The sequence below is a fragment of the Sapajus apella genome, unplaced genomic scaffold, assembly GCF_009761245.1.
Source record: "Sapajus apella isolate SASKATOON/1434 unplaced genomic scaffold, GSC_monkey_1.0 scaffold56, whole genome shotgun sequence".
In the NCBI taxonomy this organism is placed as follows: Eukaryota; Metazoa; Chordata; class Mammalia; order Primates; family Cebidae; genus Sapajus; species Sapajus apella.
Genome location: NW_022436996.1, coordinates 14,486,502 through 14,514,258, shown reverse-complemented (window position 1 = coordinate 14,514,258; position 27,757 = coordinate 14,486,502). Strand labels below are relative to the sequence as shown.

General features: G+C 44.4%; 2 protein-coding genes and 1 long non-coding RNA gene across 10 annotated transcripts; 2 read left to right on the top strand and 1 right to left on the bottom strand.

Annotated features, from left to right (window-relative positions):
- LOC116527950 lies at nt 1-25,673 on the bottom strand. Its single transcript, XR_004258798.1, has 3 exons — nt 25,223-25,673; nt 24,959-25,084; nt 1-141 (listed from the first exon to the last, which is right to left on the bottom strand). It is a non-coding gene; the product is annotated as an uncharacterized LOC116527950 (long non-coding RNA).
- GSTK1 (glutathione S-transferase kappa 1) lies at nt 3,477-9,588 on the top strand. Of its 5 annotated transcripts, XM_032245174.1 has the most exons (9): nt 3,479-3,661; nt 4,178-4,259; nt 4,838-4,966; nt 5,277-5,377; nt 5,539-5,574; nt 7,834-7,950; nt 8,306-8,399; nt 8,627-8,766; nt 8,846-9,588. In XM_032245174.1, exons 1-9 carry the CDS (start codon nt 3,590-3,592, stop codon nt 9,095-9,097), a joined length of 1,023 nt encoding a protein of 340 aa, XP_032101065.1. In that variant the 5' UTR covers nt 3,479-3,589; the 3' UTR covers nt 9,098-9,588. The 5 variants fall into 5 exon arrangements, with proteins under 5 accessions (XP_032101066.1, XP_032101065.1, XP_032101067.1 ...); XM_032245175.1 differs by lacking the exon at nt 5,539-5,574 and having other exon boundaries at nt 3,477-3,661; XM_032245176.1 differs by lacking the exon at nt 8,627-8,766 and having other exon boundaries at nt 3,480-3,661; nt 8,846-9,020.
- Nucleotides 23,634-26,541, top strand: TMEM139 (transmembrane protein 139). 4 transcript variants are annotated; one of them, XM_032245180.1, is made up of 4 exons: nt 23,634-24,218; nt 24,644-24,690; nt 25,402-25,448; nt 25,670-26,541. In XM_032245180.1, exons 1-4 carry the CDS (start codon nt 23,954-23,956, stop codon nt 26,064-26,066), a joined length of 756 nt encoding a protein of 251 aa, XP_032101071.1. In that variant the 5' UTR covers nt 23,634-23,953; the 3' UTR covers nt 26,067-26,541. The 4 variants fall into 4 exon arrangements, with proteins under 4 accessions (XP_032101071.1, XP_032101070.1, XP_032101072.1 ...); XM_032245179.1 differs by having other exon boundaries at nt 23,636-24,218; nt 24,593-24,690; XM_032245182.1 differs by having other exon boundaries at nt 24,195-24,218; nt 24,593-24,690; nt 25,187-25,448.
- Nucleotides 26,542-27,757: the final 1,216 nt, after the last annotated feature.

Sequence of the window (27,757 nt, the reverse complement as noted above, 5' to 3'; positions counted from 1 at the left end):
AAAAAAATTTAAGAACAGGGTCTTACTACATTGCCTCGAACTCCTGTACTAAGAGATCCTCTCGCCTCAGCCTCCCAAGTAGCCGAGACTACTGTCATGAGCCACCACGTGTGGCTAACAATTCATTTTTGCTTCAGGTGCCTAGAACAAACAAGGGAGAAAAGATAAGCTCGTCAACAGATGATGCTGGAACACTGGATACTCATAAGCAGGAGAATAAAATTGGATTATCTTAGACCATATACAAAAATCAATATAAAATATATTAAAGACTTAAATATAGGGCCTGAAACTATAAAACTCCTGAAGAAAACACAGAGAAAAACCTCCACAACATCGGTCTGGGCAACGATTTTTTGGATATGACCCCAAAAGCACAGGCAGCACAAGTAAAAATAGACAAATGAGATAGCATTAAACTAAATAGCTTTCAAACAGCAAAGAAAACAATTAACAGAGTGAAGAGACAGCTCACAGAGTGGGAGGAAATACTTGCAAACCACACATCTGGTAAGGGGTTAATATTCAAGCCATATAAGAAACTCACACAACTCAAAACAGGAAAACAAATCACATGGTTTTTAAATGGGCAAAGAACTTGATTAGATATTTCTCAAAAGAAGACATACAAATCGCCAACAGATCTGTATAAAATAAATGCTCAGTATCATTAATTATTAGAGAAATGCAAGTTAAAACCACAGTGAGACAGTACCTCACACTGTTAGAATGGCTATTTTCAAAAAGATGAAATAAAGGCCGAGTGCGGTGTAATCATAAAACATGTTTGTGATGGTTATAATCCTCTTGAATTTGTTAAGCCTCATTTTGTGGCTGTATAAGTCAGTTCTCACACTGCTATACAGAAATACTTGAGATTGGGTAATTTATAAAGAAAAGGGGCATAATTGTCTCACAGTGCCACAGGCTGCATGGGAAGCATGGCAGGAAACTTACAATCATGGCAGAAGGTGAAGGGGAAACAGGCACATCTTACATGGCTAGAGCAGGAGGAAGAAATAATGTACTTATACCACTATGTCTTGTTTCAACAGCTCTAATCAGTATCTAGGGTAAAATTAAGTAAGCAGGAAGCCATTGACCTGAGACTCTCTTCATGCTTTGAATTCCTATGAAACAAAGTGCAACCTAACTTAGTATGTAAACAAACTGAACTTAGTAGTTTCATTTTTATAACAGATAGCCAGGTCTTAGCCAATCACAAGCAGCCAACGTTCAGCAACGCGCAAGCAGCCAAATGACTGACTCATGTCTAAATCAAGCAAAACACTTAGCTGCAACAAATCAAACTATTTCTTTACTTTACTTTCCTGTTGTATTTATAAATACTCATTGTCTACAGTTGCAGAGCTCTCTGAACCTCTTCTGGTTCTGAGCACTGCTTGATTCATGAATCATTCTTTACTCAAATAAACTTAAATTTAAATTGTCTAAGGTTTTTTTGTTTGTTTGTTTGTTTTTTACAGTAGATACCCCTCTCAGCAATAGGAAGATGATAGCCCATAGAAGTGAATATATTTTTCTTTTTGTTGTCTCCACTCCATATTATCCACAACAGGGCTCAACCTAATAATAATAGTAACAACAACAACAGTAATTGTGTGGAGATAGACTGTAAGAACTCAGATCAATGTTTTACTATTCTGTGATTCTTAAAGTAAATATTTATAAGTCCATAGTCATATAAATGACTAAATAAATAAATAGAAAGAACAATTCTCCTATCAGAAAAATTCCAATTAATAAATGTAAAAAATTAAGGAAATAGAGAATCACCATTAGAACACCACAGTAACAACGGCTGCAGGCAAGATCCACTGATGAATAATAAAACTGATGGGTGAAAGTTTAGGGAGCAAACTGGATATATACATAGCCTCAAAGTATCTCCCCCAAATATTTATTAGTTACCACGGTGCTGTTAACATATATCCACACCTTATTTAATATTCTTTCCTCCAGAGAACAGACTGAATCTACTCAACCCTCACTCCCAGTGTGGGCTGCACTAAGTCACTCCCTTCCAAAAACTAGGGTTTGGATAGGGGAAAATGGTGACTTTACAGTAGAGAAATTTGCCAGTTGCTCCACCTTAACCAGGTGACCAAGGTAACGTCACCAGTGATAAATCATGTTGATATCCGGTATCTCATGTTATGATTCAAGGAGAAGGGCCCCTTACCTCTGTGGCATACTTCCCAAATGTCCATAACCCTAGTCTTATTCAGAGGAAACATCAGACAAACCCAAATGAAGGGACGTGCTACAAAATAGCTGCTCAATACTCTTCACAAATGGAAAGGTCATGAAACACTAGAAAAGGCCAAGAATCTTTCATAGAGGTGAGAAGAATAGACAGGATAACAAAATTCTGTGTGGTATGCTGGACTGGATCCAGGAACAGAAAAAGAACGTTAGTCAAAAAACTGGTGAAATCTGAGTAAAATCTGTGGTTCAGTTAATAGTAATGTACCAATGTTAATGTATCGGCATTTATCATTATACCATACTTATATAAGATTTTCACATTAGGTGAAGCTGGATGAGGGGTATTCAGAAACCTTGTACTATCATTACAAGTCTTTCGTAAATCTAAAATATTTCCAAATATAAAAAGTTTTTTAAAATAAGTGATCTACCTTTGATCTACCTTTGAAATGATACCTTTAATTATTATGCAGAATTAGTTCTTGGACACTTTAAAATTATGATTATTGGAGACAAACAAAAATGTAGCTGGGTTTGGTGGCTCATGCCTGTAATCTAAGCACTTTGGGAGGCCAAAGTGGGAGGATTACTTGAGCCCAGGAATGCAAGACCAGCCTGGGAAGCATGGTGAAACCCTGTCTCTACAAAAAATACAAAAATTAGCTGGGTGTGGTAGCATGAACCTACCTGCTACTCAGGAAGCTGAGGTGGGAGCAACTGCTTAAGCTTGGGGAGCAAAGGTTGCAGTAAACCAAAATTGCACCACTGCACTTAAGTCTGGCGACAGAGTAAGATTCTTTCTCAAAAACAAAACAAAAGAAAACAAAACAAAAAAGAAAGAAAAAAGAAGAGCATGGTAGCTCACATCTGTAATCCTAGCACTTTGGAAAGCCAAAGTGGTCGGATCACCTAAAATCAGGATTTCGAGACTGGCCTGGCCAACTACTGCAGGCACAAAAAAAATTAGCCAGGCGTGGTGGCGAGGACCTGTATATTAGCTCGTCCCATGCTCAGGAATGACCAAAACGCACGATGGAGTTGGTTAGAAAAAATTACCCCTCGTAATTTTCTCACTGTTAAAACTTATGCGAAAGCGGTTGCAGCGCCCCTGGTCCACACCTGAGTGCTCCCCAAGGGGTCCCCAAACACCCGCAGGGTCCCCAACCACCCCGCCCCCAGGCTGAGGGCTGCAGGCGGGCCCCGCCCCGCGCGCCGGGGGCCTCCGCCAGAGCCGCGGCTTTCTCTCCGAGGCTGCGCACTAAGGTGGTGGGCGGTCCAGGGCAGGCCGGGAGCCCGAGTGTCTCTGCCGAGCTCCGAGGAAAGGAGTTCCTGCAGCAGCTGCTGCTCCGGAGCCTACGACATGGGGCCCGTGCCGCGCACCCTGGAGCTCTTCTACGACGTGCTGTCCCCCTACTCCTGGCTGGGCTTCGAGGTGACGCTGGGGGTGCCACCTCCGGGGGGGCCTGGGGCGTGAGGGCGGAGGGAAGCGCGAGCTCAGGGCACAGGGACAGAGGTCTCGTGAAACTCCTGGCGCTGCCCACGGGGTTAGGGCAAGCAGGGAGAGCTCCAGGGCTGAAGGTCAGTTTGTTCTTTGAAACAGGTTAGAGTCGGTGGCTCCAAGCGGAGCCTTTGTATCCCGACTGCAGTTTCCCACAGTGGTGGAAAGAGGGGCGGCTCCAAACGTTCAGGGAGAAATCCTGGGCACGGCCACCTCTTAGCCCAACGATGGCAGTTTTGGGGGAAACTGGCCACAGGAGCAAAAATCCTGGAATAGATTTCTAGAAGTGGGCGGAGTTTTGCCATTTCAAACCAAACAATGTAGGGTGTCCGAATAACCCCTGCTCTGTACTTAGCGCCCCCCTTCCCTTTCTCTCGGTCTTTCACTTTTCCATCTGCCTTTCACTTTTCCATGTGCACACTGGCTCCCCTTCTTGACCTCTGCCCGCAGATCCTGTGCCGGTATCAGAACATCTGGAACATCAACCTGCAGTTGCGGCCCAGCTTCATAGGAGGGATCATGAAAGATAGTGGTAGAAAGGGAGGGTAGGGTCAAGGGTGGTTTCAGTGGCCCAGGAGAGCCGACCACAGTGGGTCCTTATACTGGCACTGGCAGCTAGAAAGCTGCCTCTAGCTGCCCTCTGCAGTGGTGGCTCACGCCAGTAATCCCAGCACTTTGGGAGGCCGAGGTGGGTGGATGACTAGGTCACAAGTTCAAGACCAGTCTGGCCAAGATGGTGAAACCCATCTAGTAAAAACACAAAAATTAGCCGCTACGGTGGCAGGCGCCTGTATTTCCAGCTACTAGGGAGTCTGAGGCAGGAGAATTGCTTGAACCCGGGTGGCGGAGGTTGCTGTGAGCTGAGATCAGGCCACTGCACTCCAGCCTCTGTCAAAAAAAAGAAAGGCAAGGGAAGGCAAAGGAGGGCAGGGCAGGGCAGGACAGGGCAGAGCAAGACAAGGTGGAGAGGGGATGGGAGAAGAGGGGAGGGGAGCCGAGGGGGAAAGAAAAGAAAGAAAGCTGCCCTCTGCCCAAAACCCAGGTCGAGGTCCGCAAACCTGGGACCCTCAGGTCTTCTCTCACTTTGCATGCCCAACCTTCCCCTGCCAGGAAACAAGGCTCCAGCTCTGATTCCCCGCAAAGCACAATACATGGCAAATGACATAAAGGTCCTGAGACAGCATGTCCAGGTCCCCATCCAGTTCCCTAAGGACTTCTTCTCTGTGATTCTTGAAAAAGGTGAAGAGAGTGGGGTGTAGACAGGGTATCCAGTGAAGGGCAGAGAAGTCAGAGATTGAGGGGTGAGGATGGAGGGGCTGGGGGAGACTAAAGTGAGTGAAGCCTGCCTTGGGAAACCTCCGGATCAGCATTGAGGAAGCTGAAGGTTGCCAGGCATGAAAGGGAGGAAGAGCAGGCAAATAGGTCATGGGAAACGGGTGAGAGGCTGAGGGCAGAGGAGTTCTAGGGGATGTCAGAAGCAAGGAAGAGCTAGTTCTCCACCAGGAAAGCAGCAAGAGGAGCCCTGTTTCTGAGTGCCTTTGCCCCACAGGAAGTTTGTCTGCCATGCGTTTTCTCACCGCCGTGAACCTGGAGCATCCAGAGATGCTGGAGAACGTGTCCCGGGAGCTGTGGATGCGCATCTGGTCACGGGTGAGTGCAGGGCTCTGGAAATCCCGTGGGAGGGCCTTGGATGACTTTCTGACCTTCCCCAGGCACGTTTTCAAGGTCATGTTCCTCCCCTCCCCTGGAGGATCTACTGTCCCCCAGTCACACCCCTCTCCCAGCACTACTGAGTGTTCGCTTCTTTCCAGGATGAAGACATCACCCAGCCCCAGAGCATCCTGGCTGTGAGTGTCCTGGCTCCACCCCAACCTCACTCATAGGGAATCTGTTGGCATTTGGGGGTAAAGAAGACAGCAGGTCTCTTATTGCATGGAAAAGGTTATAATTACTGGTAATGAAGGATATCTGTAATTCCGGGGACAAATTACTAAAAAGTTGGAACTAAGGATTCTCAAAAAGATATCTCAGGGTTGAAAGGGGAAGTGCAATAGGTACAATATGTGGATAGAATTTATTTGCTGAAAGATATCAGTGAGAGAAAGATGCTCACTGGAACCCCTGGAAGGGGAGGGATAGTATGTTCCCAAGTCTCCACAGACTCCAACACAAACCTCACCAACACATCCAGAGTGGAAAGCAGGAGACTTTTTCAAAGAGGCTTTAAAAAGACAAAATGAGATAACTTAATAATGCCAGGTTTATATAGAAGTTTGAGTGAGAACAAATGGAAATAGTTCAAAACACTGACCAGTGAGCCATAGATGGGGGTATAAAAGTAAGTTTGTCTTCAGGATTAAATTAGGAAATTCAAAACAGTATTTTTCCTCCAGTTTACAAAAAAATTGTTGAGACCTATTTAATACATAAAGTGGCAAATCACACAAAGTTAAATGTATGAAGAATGACAAATATATCTTCTACAGTCTATATTCCTGCAAAGTAAATAAGTAATTTTTAGCTTGCTTTTTTACTTCATATTTAATAATCATTTTCCATGTAATATATATTTTTTGAGACAGGGTCTGGCTCTGTAACCCAGGCCAGAGTTCAGTGGTGTGACTGTGAGTCACTGCAAACTCCGCCTCCTGGGTTCAAGTGATCTTCCAACCTCAGCCTCCTGAGTAGATGGGACTACGGGCAAACATTACCATGCCCCGCTAATTTTTTTGTAGAGAAGGGGTTTCATCTTGTTGCTCAGGCTGGTCTTGAACCCCTGAGCTCAAGAAATCTGCCTGCTGTCACCTCCCAAAGTTCTGTGATTACAGAAATGAGTCACTGTGCAGTTTCCATGCAATTTTTAACTCTTTATAGTTCTTTGTTTCCACAGAGATTCCATTGAGTGGACTTATTTTTGTTTTACTTAACCATTTTTCTGTTGTTAAACATTTTCTGTGGGACATAATTCTCTAATTCAACCATAGTGTCTCATTAGGACAGGCTACATGATTTCATGGGTCCCACATCAGATCTAGGAGGTCAAGTTGCAGTGGTTTTCAATCTTGGCTGTGCATTAAAATCACCTGGAGCAGCTTGAAGCTAACCCTTTCCCCTGGAATTGTAATGTCATTGTTTTTGCTTTCTTCATGTGTGTGTTTTTGTTTTTGTTTTTTGAGACAGTATCTTGCTTTGTCACCCAGGCTGGGGTGCAGTGACATGATTATGGCTCACTGCAGACACAGCCTCTTGGGCTCCAGTGATTTCCCTTTTCAACCTAATAAGTAGTTGGGACTTCAAGCATGTGCCACCATGCCTATATTTTTTAATTTGTTTTTGTAGAGATGGGGGTTTCACTATGTTGCCCAGGCTGGTCTCAAACTGCTGGGCTCAAGCAGTCTTCTGCCTCAGTATCCCAAAGTGCTAGAATTACAGGCATTGAGCCACAGTGCTTGGCTGTAGCTTTCAGGGATAACCTCATGTGGAGATTTTTTTAAGTTCCCCAAGAGTTTCAAATGGGCAGTCAAAGTTAAGAACCACTGATCTCAAACTATACCAACAAACCCCAAACTAAAGCCTTTATCTTGATCTTAAAGCCAGGTAGGTGGCTGCAGCCATGTGCCTTGTTAAAAAGTCCTCAGGAAATTCCACTGGAATTAGAGTCTGGCTCTTGACTCAAAAAAGCATGAGATATTCAGAAATTCTGGGAAGTAGGAAGGAAAGCGCCCTGGACTTGAATTCTAGAGACCAGGATTCTAGTGTTGGCTCTGCCACCAACATGCTCTGTAACTCTGAGCAAGTAGTGTATCACTTCTAGATTTAGACTCTTTGTGAAATAAAGAGGTCTATCTAGCTGGTCTCTAAGATGTCCCCTGGTGTTAATTTCTGTAACTGACTCTGTGCCATCTACTTTTTCCACTCATCTCGAGATTTGGGAGAAAGGAAACAGTTCCTCTTGGCAAGGACAGATCTCCGCTTAGGGGTGAGGGTAAGGGCATTGCCAGGAAAACTTGGGGGCAGAAAATAAAAAGATCAGAGTTTTCCTCTGAGATGAGATCCCCATACAATACCATGCAGCTACAATTGTATTCCCTACTACATTCCCTTAGGCTGCTGAGAAGGCTGGTATGTCTGCGGAACAAGCTCAGGGGCTTCTGGAAAAGAGCTCAACATCAAAGGTGAAGAACCAGCTCAAGGAGACCACTGACGCAGCCTGCAGATACGGGGTGAGCCGCTCTTTTTGTGTGTTCCCAGCCCCCATCCTGAAGATGGAGACTGAGAATCCCTAGATGTGAGTCCCCATGCTCCTGTCCAAAAGCCCCCTTTCCAAGTGTTCTCCTCAGTGCTCTTAAACAACCCGCATCTTCTCCCTTCCTTTCCCTGAGCCCAAGAAAAGAAGGGAAGAAGATGGATATTGAGAGAAAAGATGGCATCTTAGAAACAGGAAGGCACCTGGGGCCACAGAGCCTCTTATACCTCTTGGTTTCTGTGAACTCAGAAAAATACTCACTTGAAGCCTTCAACCCCAGCCTAATACTGGCTCCTTTGCCCTCCTCCCTGCATTGTAACCGCTTTCTCCAGGCCTTTGGGCTTCCCATCACTGTGGCCCATGTGGATGGCCAAACTCACATGGTATTTGGCTCTGACCGGATGGAGCTGCTGGCATACCTGCTGGGTAAGTTAAAGATTCAACACTGAGCTGCCTTTGACCCCAGCTCCAGCCCTGCTCTATCAGTTGACCAGAAGGAGGAGCTCAGAGCAAAAAATATTCTTGGCACTTCCAGTAACAAAGCCTTATGCAGTCAGTGTTATTCTAGGTTGAATGGGGAGGGGCTGTCTTCACCCCCATAGGAGAGAAGGAAGCCTTCTATACCTTTCTAGAAAACCCCTGGGACCTTTTAGGGCCAACTCTTGCTACCAGCACACCTAAGAACAGTGTGCAGAGTCTGTCATTTTTTTCATCCAGGAGAGAAGTGGATGGGCCCTGTCCCCCCAGCCGTGAATGCCAGACTTTAAGATTGCCCGGAGGAAGCAAACTCCTGGTATAAAACAGCGGGCCATCTGCTTAACCCCCAGCTCCACGATAAGGCACTGGGACTTACATTTCTCTATCTGATACAGGTATTTTCTGTGGCCCTGGGGGCTGTCTCTCTTCCCCCTACCCCCAAGGATTCCAGGAAGAGGTCCACCATTAGCCATGTGGCAACCTGTACTTCTATGACTCACAAGTGCCTTTCAGAGAGCCCCAGTTCTGCTTTGCCACAAAATAAATCTAATGCCATCAGGCAAAACCTTTCTCGGTCTCTATCTGTTCTGGTGTTGTTGGTGTGTTCATTCCTGGTGTCATATCCTGCCCACTGTAGGGGTAGCTGAAGGAGACCTCTTTCTGTACTTCCAGCCAGACCAACTATCCAGTCCACCTTGGGCAGCTTGTGTGGTGGAAGAAGTGAGAATAGTCCCCTGTTCTCTCACAGAAACTCCCCAGGTCTCTCTGTCAGCAACAGAAAACCAAGCAAGACGGACTTTGCTACTAACCAGTTTGGGATTTACTGTCTTCTGACCCCCCCGCAGTGACTGAGATGGGGCTGGGATCAGAATCCCAGTGGGAGTGAACAGCAGAGGGAACCAGTCTGGTTGAGCTTGTGCCCAGATACTTAAATGTGGTCCAGCCACACCCATAGAGCCAGAGCAAGGCAGTACAGGGAAACTGGCTGGAGTTGATGGGGTTTAGAGAAGTTGCACACCCTTTTATAGTTACCTCCCTTAATCCTCAGTGCAGATCTTAAGAAAACTCCAAGGCTTCTCTTCCTGACCTAGTATAACCCCTGTTCCCTACTACATATGTATAACTTTTCCATTCTCCCAGTTATTGACCCAAAGTCCCTGCCTCTAGCTGTGCCCACTGTGTAATGATCAGAATTCCCTGTTTTAATAGTATTTTGACTTCTTTGAGAATACTCTGTATTTGGAAGCTGGAGTCTCACTTGGATCCATTGCTGGGAACCAGGTACAGAGCCTTAGATAGTTTCAGGAGCAATGCCACCTTCCCTTCCATCCCTCTCATGGCTCTTCAGATAGTCCATTTTCCCCTTTTATCTCCCATTACTTTCTGTCTTCCTCTGTCACCTTTTCCAAGTCTCTAGCATCCTCCAAGATTTAAAATCATCTTTACCCAGCTTATCCGTGAAGTAATGGCAAAAGAACATCTCCAGACTAAGCACTTCTTTTCTTCAAAGGAGTTTCGTGGCATGTACAACTAGTATAAAACAAAAACATGGGAAGATGTCCAATCTTAAAAATCATAAGGGCAAACTAAGACAAAACAAAGCTGCCCAGAGCAGGGTGAATGGAGACAGTTTTATGAATAAAAATGCTTGTCTCAGTACTATTAGTTGATATCAAAAATTGTGAACAATGTAAGCATCTATCAGCAGGAGAATAATAAATTATGGCACATTCAGGAGATAACGTTTTATAGCCATCAAAAATTGTATTTGTGGCTGGGCGCAATGGGTTCATGCCTGTAATCCCAGTACTTTGGGAGGCCAAGGTGGGCAGATCACCTGAGGTCAGGAGTTTGAGACCAGTCTGGCCAACACGGTGAAACCCCGTCTCTACTAAAAATACAAAAATTACCCAGGCATGGTGTCACACACTTGTAATCCCAGCTACTCAGGAGGCGGACGCTAGAGAATCACTTGAACCCAGGAGGTGGAGGTTGCATTGGGCCAAGATCATGCCACTGCACTCCAGTCTGGGCAACAGAGCAAGACTCTGTCTCAGGAAAAAAAAAAAAACTGTATTTGTGAAGAATTGTTAAGAACACTGGAAATTCTTAGGATATAATATTGATTGGAAAAACACGAAACTATATAGTACAATCTCAGTATATCTTGATGTATAAAAATATAAAAGAGGAGATAAAATTATTATTAATTATTATATTAATTCTGAGATAAAATATATAAAAATCTTTCCATTTTATTTGTATATCTTAAATTTTGTCATTTTTTTAAAATGATCACATTCTGATATATAAAATAATAAAAATGAAAAATAAAAAATTGTGTGGATTCACATTGCAGTACAACTACACATCCTGCCCATTGATTTCCAAATGTATTAGCTGCTTAACTTAATCCTGAATCTTCCCAGGCTTAAGTGGGATAATGTTTTATTGTAGATGCATATTTCCTGGTGCTACCCAGTCATTATTTGAAGACTTTATCATTCCATTTTCTGAATCCAGTGGCTGACTTTAATCTTCTCTGAAGGAACTAGACAATTTCTAGACTAATTCTTATACTCATGATCCAGATTGTAATTTCTGAAGTTCTTCTTCCAGATGGAATCAAAACAAGAAAGGGGAAAGCCTCTCAAAACAACTGTATGTTAATAACGGAACACTCTTTTCTTCTAATCCAAGGAAGTTTTCACGGTTTTTCTTAGTTTCTTGCTCTCTTCCCTTCTGATCAATAATTGTAATGTAATATGAAATTTTGTGATTGTGCCAATACTCAGATTCAATACTGAACCACTTTCTTGCATTGTAATTCAAATTCCAAGCTTAACAACTAGCTTTATGTTTCCAAAACAATCTTATTATATATGTATTTTCTTAGGTGAAGTTTCCAGAAGTGATTTTTTTTTTTTTTTACAGAGCCACACACATGGTAATTCAAAAAAATAATGCATGCATGTGGTAAAAACAGTAAAAGCAGGATATGAAGTAAAAAGTGAAGAGTCCTCCCTTTCCCATTCCCATTCCTAATTTTTTATATATCCTTTTTATAAGATATAATGTAGAGAGAGTCCATATTCTCTTCACATACTTTCCCCAGTGGTAACATCTTGCATAACCATAGGACAATAATACAGTCAGGAAATTGACATTGATACAATCCAGCCACCTTATTCAGATTTCACCAGTTTAACACATGATCATTGTGTGTCTGTATTGAGTTCTATATAATTTTCTGACATGCGGGCTGATCACCACCACCACAGTCAAGATATGAAACATTTTCAGCATAAAGATTTCTCATGCTAGGCTGGGTACGGTGGCTCACACCTGTAATCTCAGCACTTTGGGAGGCCGAGGCGGGCGGATCACAAGGTCAGGAGTTCAAGACCAGCCTGACCAACATGGTGAAACCCCGTCTCTAAAAATAAAAAAAAATAAATAAATAAAAGATTTCTCATGCTACCCTTTTATAGCCACAGCCACCTCCCTCCTTCCCCATACGTCCCTAACCCTTGGCAATCACTAATCTGTTCTTTATATCTTATCATTTCAATAATGCTATATAAATAGAATCAGATTTTATTGTTTTCATTTGAGATCTATCCAAGGTTTTGAAATATATCAAGAGTTTATTCCTTTTTATTGCTTAATAGTATTAATATTCTATAGTGTGGATGTAACAGTATGTTTAAACATTCACCTGTTGAAGGACACTTGGATTGTTTCCAGTTTGAGGTTCTTCCAAATAAAGCTACTCTGTGCATTCGTGTACAGATTTTTATTTTCATTTCTCTGGGTAAATGCTCAGGAGCACTTCCCATGGTAAATGCATGTTTAGATTTTTAAGAAACTGTCAAGGCTGGGTGCTTGTCAAGGTGGCTCCCACCTGTGATCCCAGCACTTTGGGAGGCCAAGGGAGAAGGATGGCTTGAGTCCAGGTGCAAAACCAGCCTGGGCAACATGGCGAAACACCATCTCCAAAAAATACCCAAAAAAAAAAAAAAATTACCAGGCACAGTGATGTGTGTGCCTGCGGTCCCAGCTAATTGGGAGGCTAACGTGGGAGGATCATTTGAGCCTGTGAGGTGGAGGCTGTAGTGAGCTATGATCACACCACTGCACTCCAGCTTAGATGACAGAGCCAGACCCTGTCTCTGGAAAAAAAAAAGAAAGAAGGAAACTGCCATAGTGTTTTCCAGAGTGGCTAATTTCACTTTTCCACCAGTAATGCATGAGTGATCCGGTTTGTCCACAGCCTCACCAGCATTTAGTGTTACTACTATTTTTCACTTTAATCATTCTGATAGGTGAGTAGTGATAGCTCATTTTGATTTTAATTTGCATCTCCCCAATGAATAATGAACATCTTTTCATGTGCAATTTACCATCTGTACATGCTTGTCAGTAAAATGTCTATTCATGTCTTTGCCCACTTTCTAATTAGACTCATTTGAAAATTTCTCATATTCATAACAATAGATTTTAAAGGAATTTACAAACTGTAAGAATACATTTTTTGAGACAATAGGGAAAATGATATGGAGTGAATATTAGGTGATATTAAAGAATTAATGTTAATTTTATATGTGATAATAGCTAAGTGGCTGTGCACAAAAAAAGTTTTCATTGGTTGTAATTCATTTTGAAATATTTAGAATAGGGTCAGGCGCGGTGGTTCATGCCTGTAATCTCAGCACTTTGGGAGGCTGACGGGGGCGGATCACGAGGTCAAGAGATCCTGGCCAACATGGTGAAACCCCATCTCTACTAAAAATATCAAAATTAGCCCGGCATGGTGGTGCACACCTGTAATTTCAGCTACTCGGGAGGCTGAGGCAGAAGAATCGCTTGAACCCAGGAGTAAATAAAATAAGACAAATACCACATGATCTCACTTACATGTGAACTCTAAAAAAAGTTGAACTTAACAGAAGTAGAGAGTAGAACAGTGATTACCAGAGGCTGGAGATGGGAGATGGGCACTGGGGAGATGTTGACCAAAGAGCACAAAGTTTCAGTTAGGAGGAATATGTTCTTAATATATATTGTGTAGTATGGTGACCATGATTAATAATCATGTACTGTATATTTCAAAATTGCACAAAAATAGATGCTAAATGTTCTCAGTATATAAAAATCATGAGTAAATGAGGTGATGACATGTTAATTAGCTTAATATTCTACAATGTATACATATATCAGACCATCACACCATATCCCATACACATATACAATTATTTGTCAATTTAAAATAAAATTTTGAATTAAAAAAGTATGGGTCGGGTGCGGTAGCTCATGCCTATAATCCCAGCACTTTGGGAGGCGAAGGCGGGTAGATTGAGACCATCCTGGTCAACATGGTGAAACCCCGTCTCTACTAAAAATACAAAAAAAATTAGCTGGGCATGGTGGTGCGCGCCTGTAGTCCCAGCTACTCGGGAGGCTGAGGTGGGAGAATTGCTTGAGCCTGGGAGGCAGAGGTTGTGGTGAGCCGAGATCGCACCATTGCACTCCAGCTGGGTAACAAGAGCGAAACTCCTCAAAAAAATAAATAAATAAATAAAAGTATTACATAAATGCTGTAAAAAAAGAGAGAATATATTGAGATAATAATTCTGTGATACTCCATGTTTCATCCTATCCCCACAGTTCTAAGCACACAGGCTGGTTTCATGGGATTGAAACCTATGCATTCACACAGGGCCCCAAAACCATTTAATGTTCTGCTATCATTGTCTTGAAATTCTTAATATCTGAATCCACGGCCCTGCATATTTATTTTTCATAAATTATGTGGCTATAGCTGATCCTGTAAGCACATAACATATGCGGATTAAATGCTTCTAAAATAGAGGAACAACTCAGATATTATGGGTTTGGTTTCAGAGCACCACAATAAAGTGAGTATCACAATAAAGTGAATATTGCAATAAAGTGAGTCACACAATTTTTTGGTGCATATAAAAGTTATAGTTTGGCATACTAATGTTTATTTATTTATTTTTTGAGACGGAGCTTCGCTCGTGTTGCCTAGGCTAGAGTGCAATGGTACAATCTCAGCTCACTGCAACCTCTGTCTCCTGGGTTCAAGCGATTCTCCTGCCTTAGCCTCCTGAGTAGCTGGGATTACGGGCATGTGCCACCATGCCCGGCTAATTTTGTATTTTTAGTAGAGGTAGGGTTTCTCCATGTTGGTCAGGCTGATCTTGAACTCCCAACCTCAGGTCATCCACCAACCTCAGCTTCCCAAAGTGCTGGCATTACAGGTATGAGCCACTGTGCCTGGCCCATACTAATGTTTATTAAGTGTGCAACAGTATGTCTAAAAAAATGTACATTTCTTAGTATAAAAATGTTTAGTTACTACAAAATGCTGATGATCATCTGAGCCTTCAGTGAATCATAACCTTTTTGCTAGTGGAGGATCTTGCTCAGTATGGATGGCTGCTGATTGATCAGTGTGGTGGATGCTGAAAGATCAAATGGCTGTGGCAATTTGTTGACAGGGTCTCACTCTGTCACCCAGGTGGGAGTGCAGTGGCCTGATCACAGCTCACTGTAGCCTTGACATCTTGGGCTCAAGCAATCCTTCCACCTCAGCCTCCCAAGTGGCTGGAACTACAGATGCTTGCCACCAGGCCCAGCTAATTTTTGTATTTTTTGTAGAGACAGAGTTTTACTATGTTGCCCAGGCTGGTCTCCAACTCAGGCTCAAGCAATCCTTCCACCTTGGCCTCCCAAAGTGCTGGGATTACAGGCATGAGTCACCATGCCTGGCACAAATGTTCTTAATGGCATCTAGAATAGTGAATCCTTTTTGGCAGGTTTTCAATTTACTGTACCCACATCCATCAGAGGAATCACTATCTATGCAGCTATAGCTTTACAACATACTTTAGGCCAGGCACCGTGGAAAAATTCGCCGGGAGTAGTGATGCATACCTGTAATCCCAGCTACTCAGAAGGCTGAGGCAGGAGAATAACGTGAACCAGGGAGACAGAGATTGCAGTGAGCTGAGATCACACCACTGCACTCCAGCCTGTGCAACAGAGTAAGACTCTGTCTCAAAAAAAAAAAGAAAAAGAAAAAGGCCGGGCACAGTGGCTCACGCCTGTAATCCCAGCACTTTGGGAGGCAAAGGCAGGCAGATCACAAGGTCAAGAGAACGAGACCATCCTGGCCAACATGGTGAAACCCTGTCTCTACTAAAAATACAAAAATTAGCTGGGCGTGGTGGTGTGTGCCTATAGTCCCAGCTACTTGGGAGGCTGAGGCAGGGGAATTGCTTGAACCCAGGAGGTGAAGGTTGCAGTGAGCCAAGATTGTGCCACTGCACTCCAGCCTGGCGACACAGCGAGATCTGTCTCAAAACACACACACACACACACACACACACACACACACACACACACACACATTTTAAAAGAATATAGGCCAGTTGCAGTGGCTCACACCTGTAATCCTAGCATGTTGGGAGGTTGAGGCAGGCAGATTTGTTGACGTCAGGAGTTCAAAACTAGCTGAGCCAACATGGTGAAACCCTGCCTCTACTAAAAATACAAAAATTAGTAAATTAGCCAGGTGTGGTGGCAAGCACCTGTAATCCTAACTACTTGGGAGGCCAAGGCATGAGAATTGCTTGAACCTGGGAGGTGGAGGTTGCAGTGGGCTGAGGTCACACCACTGCACTCCAGCCTAGGAGACAGAATAAGACTCCATCTAAAAAAAAAAAAAGTATATATATTATATATATATAATATTCTTGCCTATGGGATTGACTGGGAAGATATATGAGGGAACCTTCTGGGTGACAGTAATGTTTTCTATCCTGATTGGTGTTTGAGTTACACAAATGTACGTCTGTGCCAAAACTCATGGAATGATCTACCTAAAAGTCTGTGTTTTTCACTGTAGGCAAATTTTACTTCAAAGGAAAAAATTAACTATAAACAAATACTGAACTCATTATTTTTAAAGTAAGTTGCAGACATCAGAAGACTACTGATGTCTGCAATACACTTTAAAATGTATCAAAAAGTAAGATGCATTGATGGATAGATAAAGGAATGAATAGATGGAAAACAAGTACACTATAATGTTAATTGTAAAATCTAGGTGGTAAGTACATGGGTGTTCACTGTAAAATTCTTATATATAAATATGTGTATGTATATATATATAAATTTTTTTTTGAGACAATGTCTTACTCTGTCACTCAGGCTGGTGTGCCATGGCCCAAGCTTGGCTCACTGCAATCTCTGCGTCCTAGGGTCAAGAGATTCTCCAGCCTCAGCCTCCCATGTAGTTCAGCCTACAGGCATGAGCCAGCAACACCTGGCTAATTTTTGTATTTTTTGTAGAGGCAGGGTTTCACCATGTTACCCATGCTAATCTTGAACTCCTGAGCTCAAAGCAATCCACCTACCTTAGTCTCCCAAAGTGCTGGGATTACAGGCATGAGCCACCATGCCCAGCCCCTTTTCTGTGTGTTTTTAGTAATTTACAATAAAATGGTCTATACATATTGATCTACATATGTTGATAAGGCACAGTCTCCAACATCAAAATATAAAGCAATATCTATGGCATGCTCCCACATGTATAAACCAAGGGAGCCTGTATATATCCTTTGCATATTTATGGTCTCTCTCTGGGGAGGAGGTACCCAGAAATAGTTGGGAAAGAGATTGCCTCCTGGGAAGGGGACTGACAGACTGAGGTTTGGGGGTATAAAAAAGACTTACTCTTTATTATAATTTTTTTCACTGTTGAAATTTTATATCAAAAGTATAGATCATTTTTAATTAACTAAAATAACTATATTCTAGTAATCCACATATTTAATTTTTATGTTTAAATGCAATGATATCCATGTATTATTATTTTTTCTTTCTTTTTTTTTTTTTCTTTTTCTTTGAGATGGAGTCTTGTTCTGTTGCCCAGGCTGGAGTACAGTGGCACCATCTCGGCTCACCACAACCTTTGCCTCCCAGGTTCAAGCGATTCTCCTGCCTCAGCCTCCCAAGTAGCTGGGACTACAGGCATGTGCCGCCATGCCCGGCTAATTTTTGTATTTTTAATAGAGATGGGGTTTCACTATGTTGGCCAGGCTGGTCTCGAACTCCTGACCCCATGATCCGCCCACCTAAGCCTCCCAAAGTGCTGGGATTACAGGTGTGAGCCACCGTGCCTGGCACATTATTACTTTTTCAGATACTGTGTTCTTTTTTGTTGTTGTTTCTTTTTTTAAGACAGGGTCTTGCTTTGTCACGCAGGCTGGAGTGTAGTGGCACAGACATAGTTTTCTGCAACCTCGAAATCGGGCTCAGACAAGCCTCCCCAAACAGCCTCCCAAAGAGCTAGGATTACAGGCAGGTGCCACTGCACCTGGCTAATTTTTAATTTTGTGCGTGTGTAAAGACAGGGTCTCACTATGTTCCCAGGCTGTCAGATACTGTCTTTAATCACTGTTTAATTATTTCATATGCAGGTCTTATCTCTCTATCCATATCAGAAAATCCTGGAGACCATGATCAAATATGTTACCTCTTCTGGGTAGATGCCCTTAGAAGTTGGCACAGGGCTATGTACAATGTAGTTACAAACAAATGCTCCATGGCAAAATCGGGTCCCAGTGACAGGGTGGTGCTCCTCACTGGTCCCACACACAGTTGTGCCCATTACAGTCAGACCCAGACTCACTGTGCCTGTAGTTCCCCAAGCTGGAGGAGCCGGGTGGGAAAGGATGATATACTTGGGTATAGTTTCATCAATTTGCAGATTAGAAACCAAAGCTCAGAAAGGTTAAGTAACTTGCCCAGGGTCACACTGCTAGCAAGTGGTAGAACTGAGATTTGAAACCAGGTTTGGCTTAAACCCATGTGCTTAACTGCACTGCCTCCTGTTTGCTCATATTTACAGGCATATTCATGTGGAGCTCTGTTGTCACTATCGGTAGACATTTCTAACAAACACAATGTTCTTTTTGTTGTTGTTACCCAGCAACAACCACACTCAGTTTCTCAAATTCCAGAAGCTTTTTGTGGCTTAGGGCTGAATATCTGAGTTAGACTGACTGCCTCAACCCCACTGTTCACTGAGTTCTTGCTTAGTGAACTTTGTACAATATTAAAACTAGTTGATGGGGGTGAAAGCATGTATTTATCCTTACATACTGGAGGATTTATTATTTGTTGGAAGCATTTCCATCTAGAAAATATCAAAGTTGCTCATCCATGTCATGATAAACCATTTATCCACCTTCCTTACACATTTTGGAGAAACTGTGACTAAGGTAATTAACGAATGGGAAAACATACCCAGCTGAATTAAAAGGTCAAGGTTCTGAGTTTCATTCTAACTAAAAAATATCATGTACTTTCTCTGAGCTTGTTTCCTCTTCTGCAAAATGAAAATGATAATCAGACAGCCCAAATGATTGTTAATAAGGATCAAATGAGAACGTGTCTGTGGGTCCAATCAATTGATTCTACGCAAAAGTATGTAACTATTGCCACTGATATCTTTTTAGAAGTCACTAGCAGTGCGTTGTATGCTTATTCAGTTTAAAGGGATCTATTTTATAGTTGCCTTCATCAAATGATAAAAGGTAAGCCTCCAGATACAGAGCTCACAATCTTCATTTCCCTAACCTGCCTTAAATGTCAATAACCTTAATTTACCTTCTGATAGTCTCCTTGACTGCCCTTGCTGTCTGAAGATCAGCCTTTTCTTAAGATGCCAAATGGTGAGGAAAAATAGCATCTAACCACCCCTCCAGAGAAGATCAGAATAATGATTCAGAATGCCTCTAGTGTTTTGTTAAATTATCATTTGAGAGCAGCCCAAGAGAGTGTTTAGAGAGGTATGGTATAGTGCTTAAGAGCCAGGATTATGGGTTCAGATCATGGTTTCAAATCCTGACTCCACCCTTGATTAGATACCCACATTCCTCAAGTGTCTGACCACATCTATGAAGTGGACATAATCACAGTAACTACCTCTTAGTATAGCATACATATTTTAAATTACTTAATTTTTGTAAAGTATTTAACACAGTGAGGAGTATGCACAAAACATCCTATACATGTTGATTAAAACTATAAAATACTCCCAGATTCTGAAACACAAAATCACAGAAATACAAAGCCACAGCGACAAGCACACAGTGGGAGGTAATAAGCTTGACTTCTCCCTCGTTCTCCTTGCCCACCCACTTCCCTTCACCGTCATCTGCCCAAACAAGCTGGGAACAGTGGGCAGGGAGAAGTAATTCCATCTCCAGTAAGGTTTGCCAAAGGCAGGCAAGTAGAAAGCGGAATGACAATTGAATTAAATGGTACATTCCTGTTTTGCTAAGGATATTACCTTGATGAAGAAATAAAGGAAAGCAAAACCTTTGGGAAGCAATTTGGCCATATGCATTCAGGACAATAAAACCTTTCCTACTGCTTGTCTCTCGATAATGACATTTCTTAAAATTTATCCTGAGAAAATAATCCAAAACAAAAGGAAAACTATACCTAAGATGTTCATTGCATTATTTCTTAAACAGTTTTATTAAGGTGTGAAAAGAAAATAAATCTTGGGACCCCAAACTTACTAAGCCAAAGGGAAAAGTCAAGCTGGGAACTGGGTTGTGCAAATCTGCCTCCCATTTCGTTTTTTTGTTTTGCTTTGTTTTTTCTAATTTTTTTTTTTTTTTTGAGGTGGAGTCTTACTCCGTTGCCCAGGCTGGAGTGCAGTGGCATAATCTCAGCTCACTGCAACCTCTGTCTCCTGGGTTCAAGCAATTCTGCTGCCTCAGCCTCCCAAGTAGGTGGGATTATAGGCACACACCACCACATCAGCTAATTTTTATATTTTTAGTAAAGATGGAGTTTCACCATGTTGGCCAGGCTGGTCTCAAACTCCTGACCTCATGATCTGCCCACCTCCGCCTCCCAAAGTGCTGGGATTACAGGCGTGAGCCACCACGCCCAGCCCTGTTTTGCTTGCTAAGCAAGATGGCTGCAAAGATGAAAAGCTACACACCTCCCTCACATTTTGCCCACAAGGAAATGTGGTCCCCAAGATCTTTACCCTAAAGCAGTTCAGCTAAAGTTCACCATGGCAATGTAAAGAGCTTATCTTCACAGGTGGGGGACACAGGACAGAACTGAAAGTCATCCCTCTGCCCACTGAGACAAATGCATATCTGACTGTTTCCTCTGTCCTATTGTCTACATTATCTTATGTAAAAATGCAGATTAACTGAGTGGAGACAAAGGCATGAATAACTATTTTCCCCTACCCTCACCCCATGAAAATTGTGTATTTCTCAATGTCCTGCCATTACCCCTTTAAATACTGAAGTCACCAAAATCATCTTAAAAGAAAGGCATAGACTTGTCTCCTGGGTGCACTTCCTTAACTTTGGCAAATAAATCTCCTAAAATGACTGAGACTTGCCTCAGTCATTTTCCTTGATTGATAAAGGTATAATTCATCCTTTTTTTTCTTTTGAGACAGAGTCTCGCTCTGTTGCCAGGCTGGAGTGCAGCGGCACAATTTTGGCTCAGCTCACTACAACCTCTGCCTCCTGGGTTCAAGCAATTCTCCTGCCTCAGCCTCTGGAGTAGCTGGGACTACAGGCAGGTTCTACAATGCCCAGCTAATTTTTGCATTCTTAGTAGAGATGGGGTTTCACCATGTTGACCAGGATAGTATCTATCTCTTAATCTCATGATCCACCTGCCTAGGACTCCCAAAGTGCTGGAATTACAGGCGTGAGCCACCATGCCTGGCCAATTCATTCTTTTAAAGTACACAATGCAGTGGGGTTTTTAAAGAACTATTCACAGAGTTGTGCAAATATCACCATTATGTAATTTTAAAACATTTTCACCACCCAGTATGAAACGCATTTGCAGTTACTGTCGATTTCTCCCTCTGCCTCCCCACCCCTAGCAACTTCTAATCTACTTTGTCTTTTGCATTGTTATTATTGAATTAATTTTTGAGACAGGGTCTCACTCTGCTGCCCAGGCTGGAATGCAGTGCATGATCATGGCTCACTGAAGCCACAACCTCCATGGTTCAAGCAATCCTCCCACCTCAGCCTCCTGAGTAGCTAGAACTACAGGCGTGCACTACTACCCCAGCTAATTTTGGGTTGTTTTTTTTTTTTTTTTGGCATGATCACAACTCACTGCAGCCTCAACTTCCAGGGCTAGAGCAATACTCCCACTTCAGCCTCCTGAGTAGCTGGAACTATAGGTGCACAGCACTATACCCAGCTAATTTTTGTCTTATTTTTGGAGAGACATGGTTTTGTCATGTTGCCCAGGCTCATCTCAAACTCCTGTGCTCAAGCAATCCGCCCACCTTGGCCTCCCAAAGTGTTGGGATTACAGGCATGACCACGCCCACCCAGCATTATTATTAATGGCCAAAAATATTGAGTGAAATAAGTTCAGTGTTATTGAGCAATGTATCATGAGGATATATTAATCAAATTACGGCATATGAGGCCGGGCGCGGTGGCTCACACCTGTAATCCCAGCACTTTGGGAGGCCGAGGCAGGTGGATCACGAGGTCAAGAGATCGAGACCATCCTGGTCAACGCGGTGAAACCCCGTCTCTACTAAAAGTACAAAAAATTAGCTGGGCATGGTGGCGCGTGCCTGTAATCCCAGCTACTCAGGAGGCTGAGGCAGGAGAATTGCCTGAACCCAGGGAGGTTGCGGTGAGCCGAGATCACGCCATTGCACTCCAGCCTGGGTAACAAGAGCGAAACTCCATCCCAAAAAAAAAAAAAAAAAAAAAAAATTACGGCATATGGATTCAACAAAATATTACATGGCTATTTGAAATTACTATAATAAAGTCTTTATCAAGGTGAAATATATACTATATAAAGTATAAAACTTTTAAAAGATACAAAGTGGTGAGTATATTCTGGTTTGCATGTGGACAGCCTGGAAGAAATATATAAACATTTAAATGGCCATGTTAGGATAATAAGATGGTAGGTAATTTTTTTTCTTTAGCTTTTAAATATTGTCATGTTTTATTTTTTAACAAATACAATTTTAAAAAATTGATTTTACATTACTGGAATTGAGAATGTGTGAATGGGCACAGCCAGTCAGCAGTCTAGCCTCTCCAGTTGGGATCCAGTTCTTATCTATTGTACCCTCCTTCAGGCAACCAAGAGCCTTACGCTACAAAGGTCCTTCCTCTCCCAGACTCTCCCTTTACACTTCAGGCCCATCCTCTTTGGCTCCTTGCCACTTACCCTACACCTTCCCATTCCCACAACTCACTCCTTAACAAAGCCCCCTTTCCTATCACACACACTAATGACCCTTGGCCAATTTCCTTCTATTCATGTTAACTGTAAACTGCACTCCTGATTCCAGCTGTACTTTCCCCTTCTGAGCAGAACAGTGAGGAAACTGGCTGATACAAAACAACAATCCTTTCACTCCCGGGCCTACTTTGCATAGAGACATGCCTCATTTAGACACCCACAGCCTTCCTGCTGTGTCTCCTTCCTCTCTCCACTATTGATCTGGGGCCCTGGGACCGAGATTCTTCAATATCCCACCAGTGACCACACATATATACCACCACTACAGACACAGTTATCCTCATTCTCTCTCTTTCTCTCTCTCTCTCTCTCTCACACACACACACACCATCTGCTATGCTCCTCCACCCCAGCTGTCCCTGGGGAGCCTGTATTGGATTGTGCCCCATCATCTGCAGCTCCCCTCGGTCTGTCTGTTGGTCATGCTCTGAAGGAACGGAGCACAGTCTTGTCCATCCTCTGGCTCAAATAAAACGTATGCTTCTACCCACTCTCCACCTCCAAGCACCTACCCCACTCGGACTTAACTGCCTGACTCACAACTAAAAGGAATGGCTTTTGGATCTTCACAGGTGTGAGGCCTGGTGAGAGGGGAGCCTTCTAGTTAATGAGCACCTACCATGTGTCAGGAACCATGTTACTTTCTGGGATTCAGAGATGATTAAAACTAATCATGCATCTTGAGAAACTCACAGTGGAAGGAAAATCGGTAAGCAGAAAAATGCTAGATAGCCAGGTAAATGCTGGGACAAATTTAGGAAGGAATGCTGTGGATATACTGGAGGCAGGCTCCAAAGCAGGCATCACCTCAGAGGTGGATTTTGAAGTCTCAAGAGCTAACTGGGTCAAGAGGTATACACACAAACACTTCCGACAGGTCTGCAGAAAACGGTGAGTCCCCAAAAATAGCAGCTGGGCTATTCCATGCCCAGGATAGCAGGATACACTATTCCATGCCCACACCGTTGCTTCCTGTGTGCAATGCACCGTGTGATGATCTACAGAGATTAAATAAGCCATGGTCTGCTCCCAGTCACTTGAGAGGGAGCTACAAAATAAATTACCCAAAGAGAAGGCAAAGTGCCTAGAGCTGTAATTAACATACAATATGGGCTGAGAGGGAAAGGTTAATGCTAACTCTGGTCCTAAGTACAAAGATCACTGGGAGTAAGAGGTGTACTCTCTTTAGGGCACAGCATGGGTGGGTGGAGAGAGTAAAAACCAGAACAAATCAAGGTGCAGCGGGTTGCAGGTCAGCCTTAGGGGAAAAAGGGGTGGAGACTGACTGGGCTAGAACAAGGGATTGGGCAGAGAAAGAGGGTGGGGCCAGTGGGCTCCTCCTACCCACTCCCACCCCTCCTGCCGCCATCTACTTTCTGCAGTCTGTGGAGACAGGTGAGCCAGGAACTCCTCAGACAGGTGTGGGTGCGAGGGTCGGGAGGGTCATGGGATTGGGACCGAGGTATGAGGAGGGAATCTGCAATTCCTTGCTATACAGAGCTCTGGCAACTTCTGGCAGCCTGCTTTTGGGGTATGGGCTGCCTCGGGTTGTTGCTGTTTCAGAGGAAAGAACAGGGCTCCCCTGCCCTCTGCCTCCCAGCTGCTGGACTAACTCCTAGCAGGAAACTTGTAAACTGAGTTTAGCGAGTTAGGATCAGCAGAGGGTAGAGGAAGGCCCTGGCACATGTGGGGTCTAGAAGAGGACAGAAGTGATCAGGGCCTCTGGCCACTGTGCTGGGCCTTTGCCTGTATGATTCTTTCTCAAGCAGTTGTGTCCCTGTATCTTTGGTGTGCCTGTGTGCACTTTCTCCCTCCACCAGGAGCATGGGCTGACACCGGAGGAAAGGAAAAAAGGGAGTCAGACAGGGTAAGTGGGGCTCCCTCCCCTCTTCTCTCTCTTAACAGGGCTGGATTGAGGGCTGGGAGGTGGGGAGTGGAGATCCAGTAGGAACAATCACAGAGGGAGGGCAGGGCCTGGCCCATCACCTGAATTCCAGAGATGCCAGTGTGCACTGAAGCCCCAGACAGGGTGTGCCCAGAACCGGATTCTGGATGGTGGAGAGGGACAGAGCTGGAAGGGAGACTGCAGGGAAGGAGAAAGGAAAGAAGGCAGAGCCATGACACAGTCAACTTACAGAATGGCTGGAAGTCAAGGCTCCTGGGCTGGTTTCCTGGCTATTCCACACACACCAAGACCTAGAGAGATTTGTGGAGCTGGAGGGGACTCTGCAGATTATTTATTTGATTTGAGACTGAAGAACCTAGAAACCAAACAAAGAAATATCATATGGCTACTTTGGTATCTGACACAGCCATGACACCAATTGCTAGTGTAGACACAATAGCTGTGTGTCTTTTTGCAGGAGCCTGGGGAGGGGCCATGGTGCCAATTCACTTACTGGGGAGACTGGAGAAGCCACTTCTCCTCCTGTGCTGCGCCTCCTTCCTACTGGGGCTGGCTTTGCTGGGCGTAAAGCCAGACATCAGCCCCATTGCTTATTTCTTTCTCACATTGGGTGGCTTCTTCTTGTTTGCCTACCTCCTGGTCCGGTTTCTGGAATGGGGGCTTCGGTTCCAGCTCCAATCAATGCAGACTGAGAGCCCAGGGCCCTCAGGCAATGCACGGTGAGTTAAGGGGTGGGTATCATGAGAGGAATACACCTTGGGCCCATCCTCCCTCTCCCTGTAGTCTCTGAGGCATAGAGTCTCCAGTTTCCTCTGTCACTGGTATCAGCGGGAGGAGGAGGCAGGGGCCAACAGAGGATCTTTTGCCCGAGGCAGACAAAAAAAGGAAAAAAGGGCTTCTTTCATTAAAGCCACCAATGACCTTATTTCTCCTCCCTCAGGGACAACGAAGCCTTTGAAGTGCCAGTCTATGAAGAGGCCGTGGTGGTGCTGGAATCCCAGTGCCTCCCTCAACAGCTGGACCAACCACCCCCCTACAGCACTGTTGTGATACCTCCAGCACCTGAGGAGGGACAACCTAGCCATCCAGAGGGGTCCAGGAGAGGACTGGAGAGGCGAATGGCCTCAGAGGGGTCTATGGCCCAGGAAGGAAGCCCTGGAAGAACTCCAATCAGCCTCCGGCTTCGGGGACCACGGGCTGTGTCCACTGCTCCTGACCTGCAGAGTTTGGGGGAACTCCCCAGATTAGAGCCTCTGACTCCACCCCCTGCCTATGATGTCTGCTTTGGTCACCCTGATGACAGTGTTTTTTATGAAGACAACTGGCCACCCCCTTAAACGACTCTCCCAAGATTTCTCTTCTCTCCACACCGGACCTACTCTTTCATTTGATCAACGTTTTCCAGTGCCTACTATGTGTCAGAAACAGTGTTTCTGCCTGGACATCATAAATGGGGACTTGAACTCTCAGAAGAGTCAGGCCACAGTAAGCCCTCCCCAGTTGAGATGTGGGTGGCATAATTTGAGTCTTCTGGAAACATTTGGTGACCTACCCCATATCCAGTATTTCCTGCATTAGATTGAGGATGAAGTAGAGAGGTAATCCAGAGAAGGTGGAGAAGGAAGAATTAACATCCAAGAGGCAGCTATTGCTTCTGTTCCAGGTACTGTTAGAGCTGTTAGATCCCTTAGGCTTGCCAGTTTTGTGAGTTATGATTGAAAAGTGAGGATTCCAAGAGTCAGAGGAATTTGATAATGTGCATGAGGGCACACTGCTAGTAACAGCATTAAAATAACTTGAATGAACTCCTGATCCCAAAGCCTATTGCGTTTTCTTTCCTTTTTTTTTTTTTTCTTCAGACGGAGTCCCACTCTGTTGCAACCAGGCTGGAGTGCAGTGGTACCATCTCGGCTCACTGCAACCTCTGCCTCCCGAGGTTCAAGCGATTCTCTTGCCTCAGCCTCCGGAGTAGCAGAGTAGCTGGGATTACAAGTGCACGCCACCACGCCTGACTAATTTTTGTATTTTTAGTAGAGATGGGGTTTCACCATGTTGGTCAGGCTGGTCTCGAACACCTGACCTTGTATCCACCTGCCTCGGCCTCCCAAAGTGCTGGGATTACAGGCGTGAGCCACCGCGCCCGGCCACCTTTTGTTTTCAACACAAAGTAACAGGAAGCCAAGCCACCTGCATGTCTCCCAATCCCTGTCTAGGGACAGCTGCTGGTGCGGAGTGGAAAACTTCCCATACACAGAATGGGGGGCCAACTGTGTCTACAGAGAGGTGGGCTGAGCATAAGCACCCATGTTCCCCAGCCTCCTGGAGGAGCAAAGTCAGTCAAAGCTCTGGTGATCCCTGCTCCAAGTGGGTAGCAGTGACTGTGCCTCTCCTGCCCAGGGGCTAGAGAGCAGTCCCCATCCTATCTGAACACAGTGGAGTCAGTGGCCCTAGGTGGGCGGACTTCCAGTTTTGACAATGGTGTGTATGAAGGCCAGAAAGAGTGAAACGTGAGCTTTCTGGAGAGGAGATTCCCTCTTGAATCATCCATTATGCAGCCCCAGGGCCACTTGCAAAGCGTCTCCAATCGCTTCTGCCTCACTCCTGCGCTCAGACCTTTAGGCTTTTACTCCAGCCGCGGGTCCTGCTTCCGAGATCACAATATTGAGCACCAGATTTCCTGGACTTGGGTGCCGCCGCTGCGATGCAGGTTTCGGCCGCTGGAAGCTGCTAAACCATAGCTGACGCCGCCTCCCAGCCAGCCTTCCTTCCCTGCGCGGGCATCTGTCCAGCGCCTTGTCGCGCTCTCAGTCTCCTCCACAGCCTGACCCCAACAGTTCACTTCAATAAAGCAAAACTCCAGCCACGCCCGTCTCCGTGAAGTTATCGCCATAGGCGGGGCAGAGGGCGCAGGAGGCCCCGGGAAGATTTCCGCGGGAATCGAAAACCAATCGGATTCCCAGGCCGGACGCAGCACACCCGCCCGCCCCGGCTCTTTCCCCGCCCCCGCTCTTTTCCCGCCCAGCTCTGT

Excerpts from the sequence above, each read along its gene's own strand:
- GSTK1 (XM_032245174.1), top strand. The coding sequence starts at position 3,590 with ATGGGGCCCGTGCCGCGCACCCTGGAGCTCTTCTACGACGTGCTGTCC. Across the intron at positions 4,260-4,837 it reads AGGGATCATGAAAGATAGTG|GAAACAAGGCTCCAGCTCTG; the intron begins GTAGAAAGGGAG and ends TTCCCCTGCCAG. Across the intron at positions 8,767-8,845 it reads CCGGAGGAAGCAAACTCCTG|GTATTTTCTGTGGCCCTGGG; the intron begins GTATAAAACAGC and ends TATCTGATACAG.
- TMEM139 (XM_032245179.1), top strand. The coding sequence starts at position 23,954 with ATGCTAACTCTGGTCCTAAGTACAAAGATCACTGGGAGTAAGAGGTGT. Across the intron at positions 24,219-24,592 it reads TCTGCAGTCTGTGGAGACAG|TTGTGTCCCTGTATCTTTGG; the intron begins GTGAGCCAGGAA and ends TTTCTCAAGCAG. Across the intron at positions 24,691-25,401 it reads AAAAAAGGGAGTCAGACAGG|CTCCAATCAATGCAGACTGA; the intron begins GTAAGTGGGGCT and ends CTTCGGTTCCAG.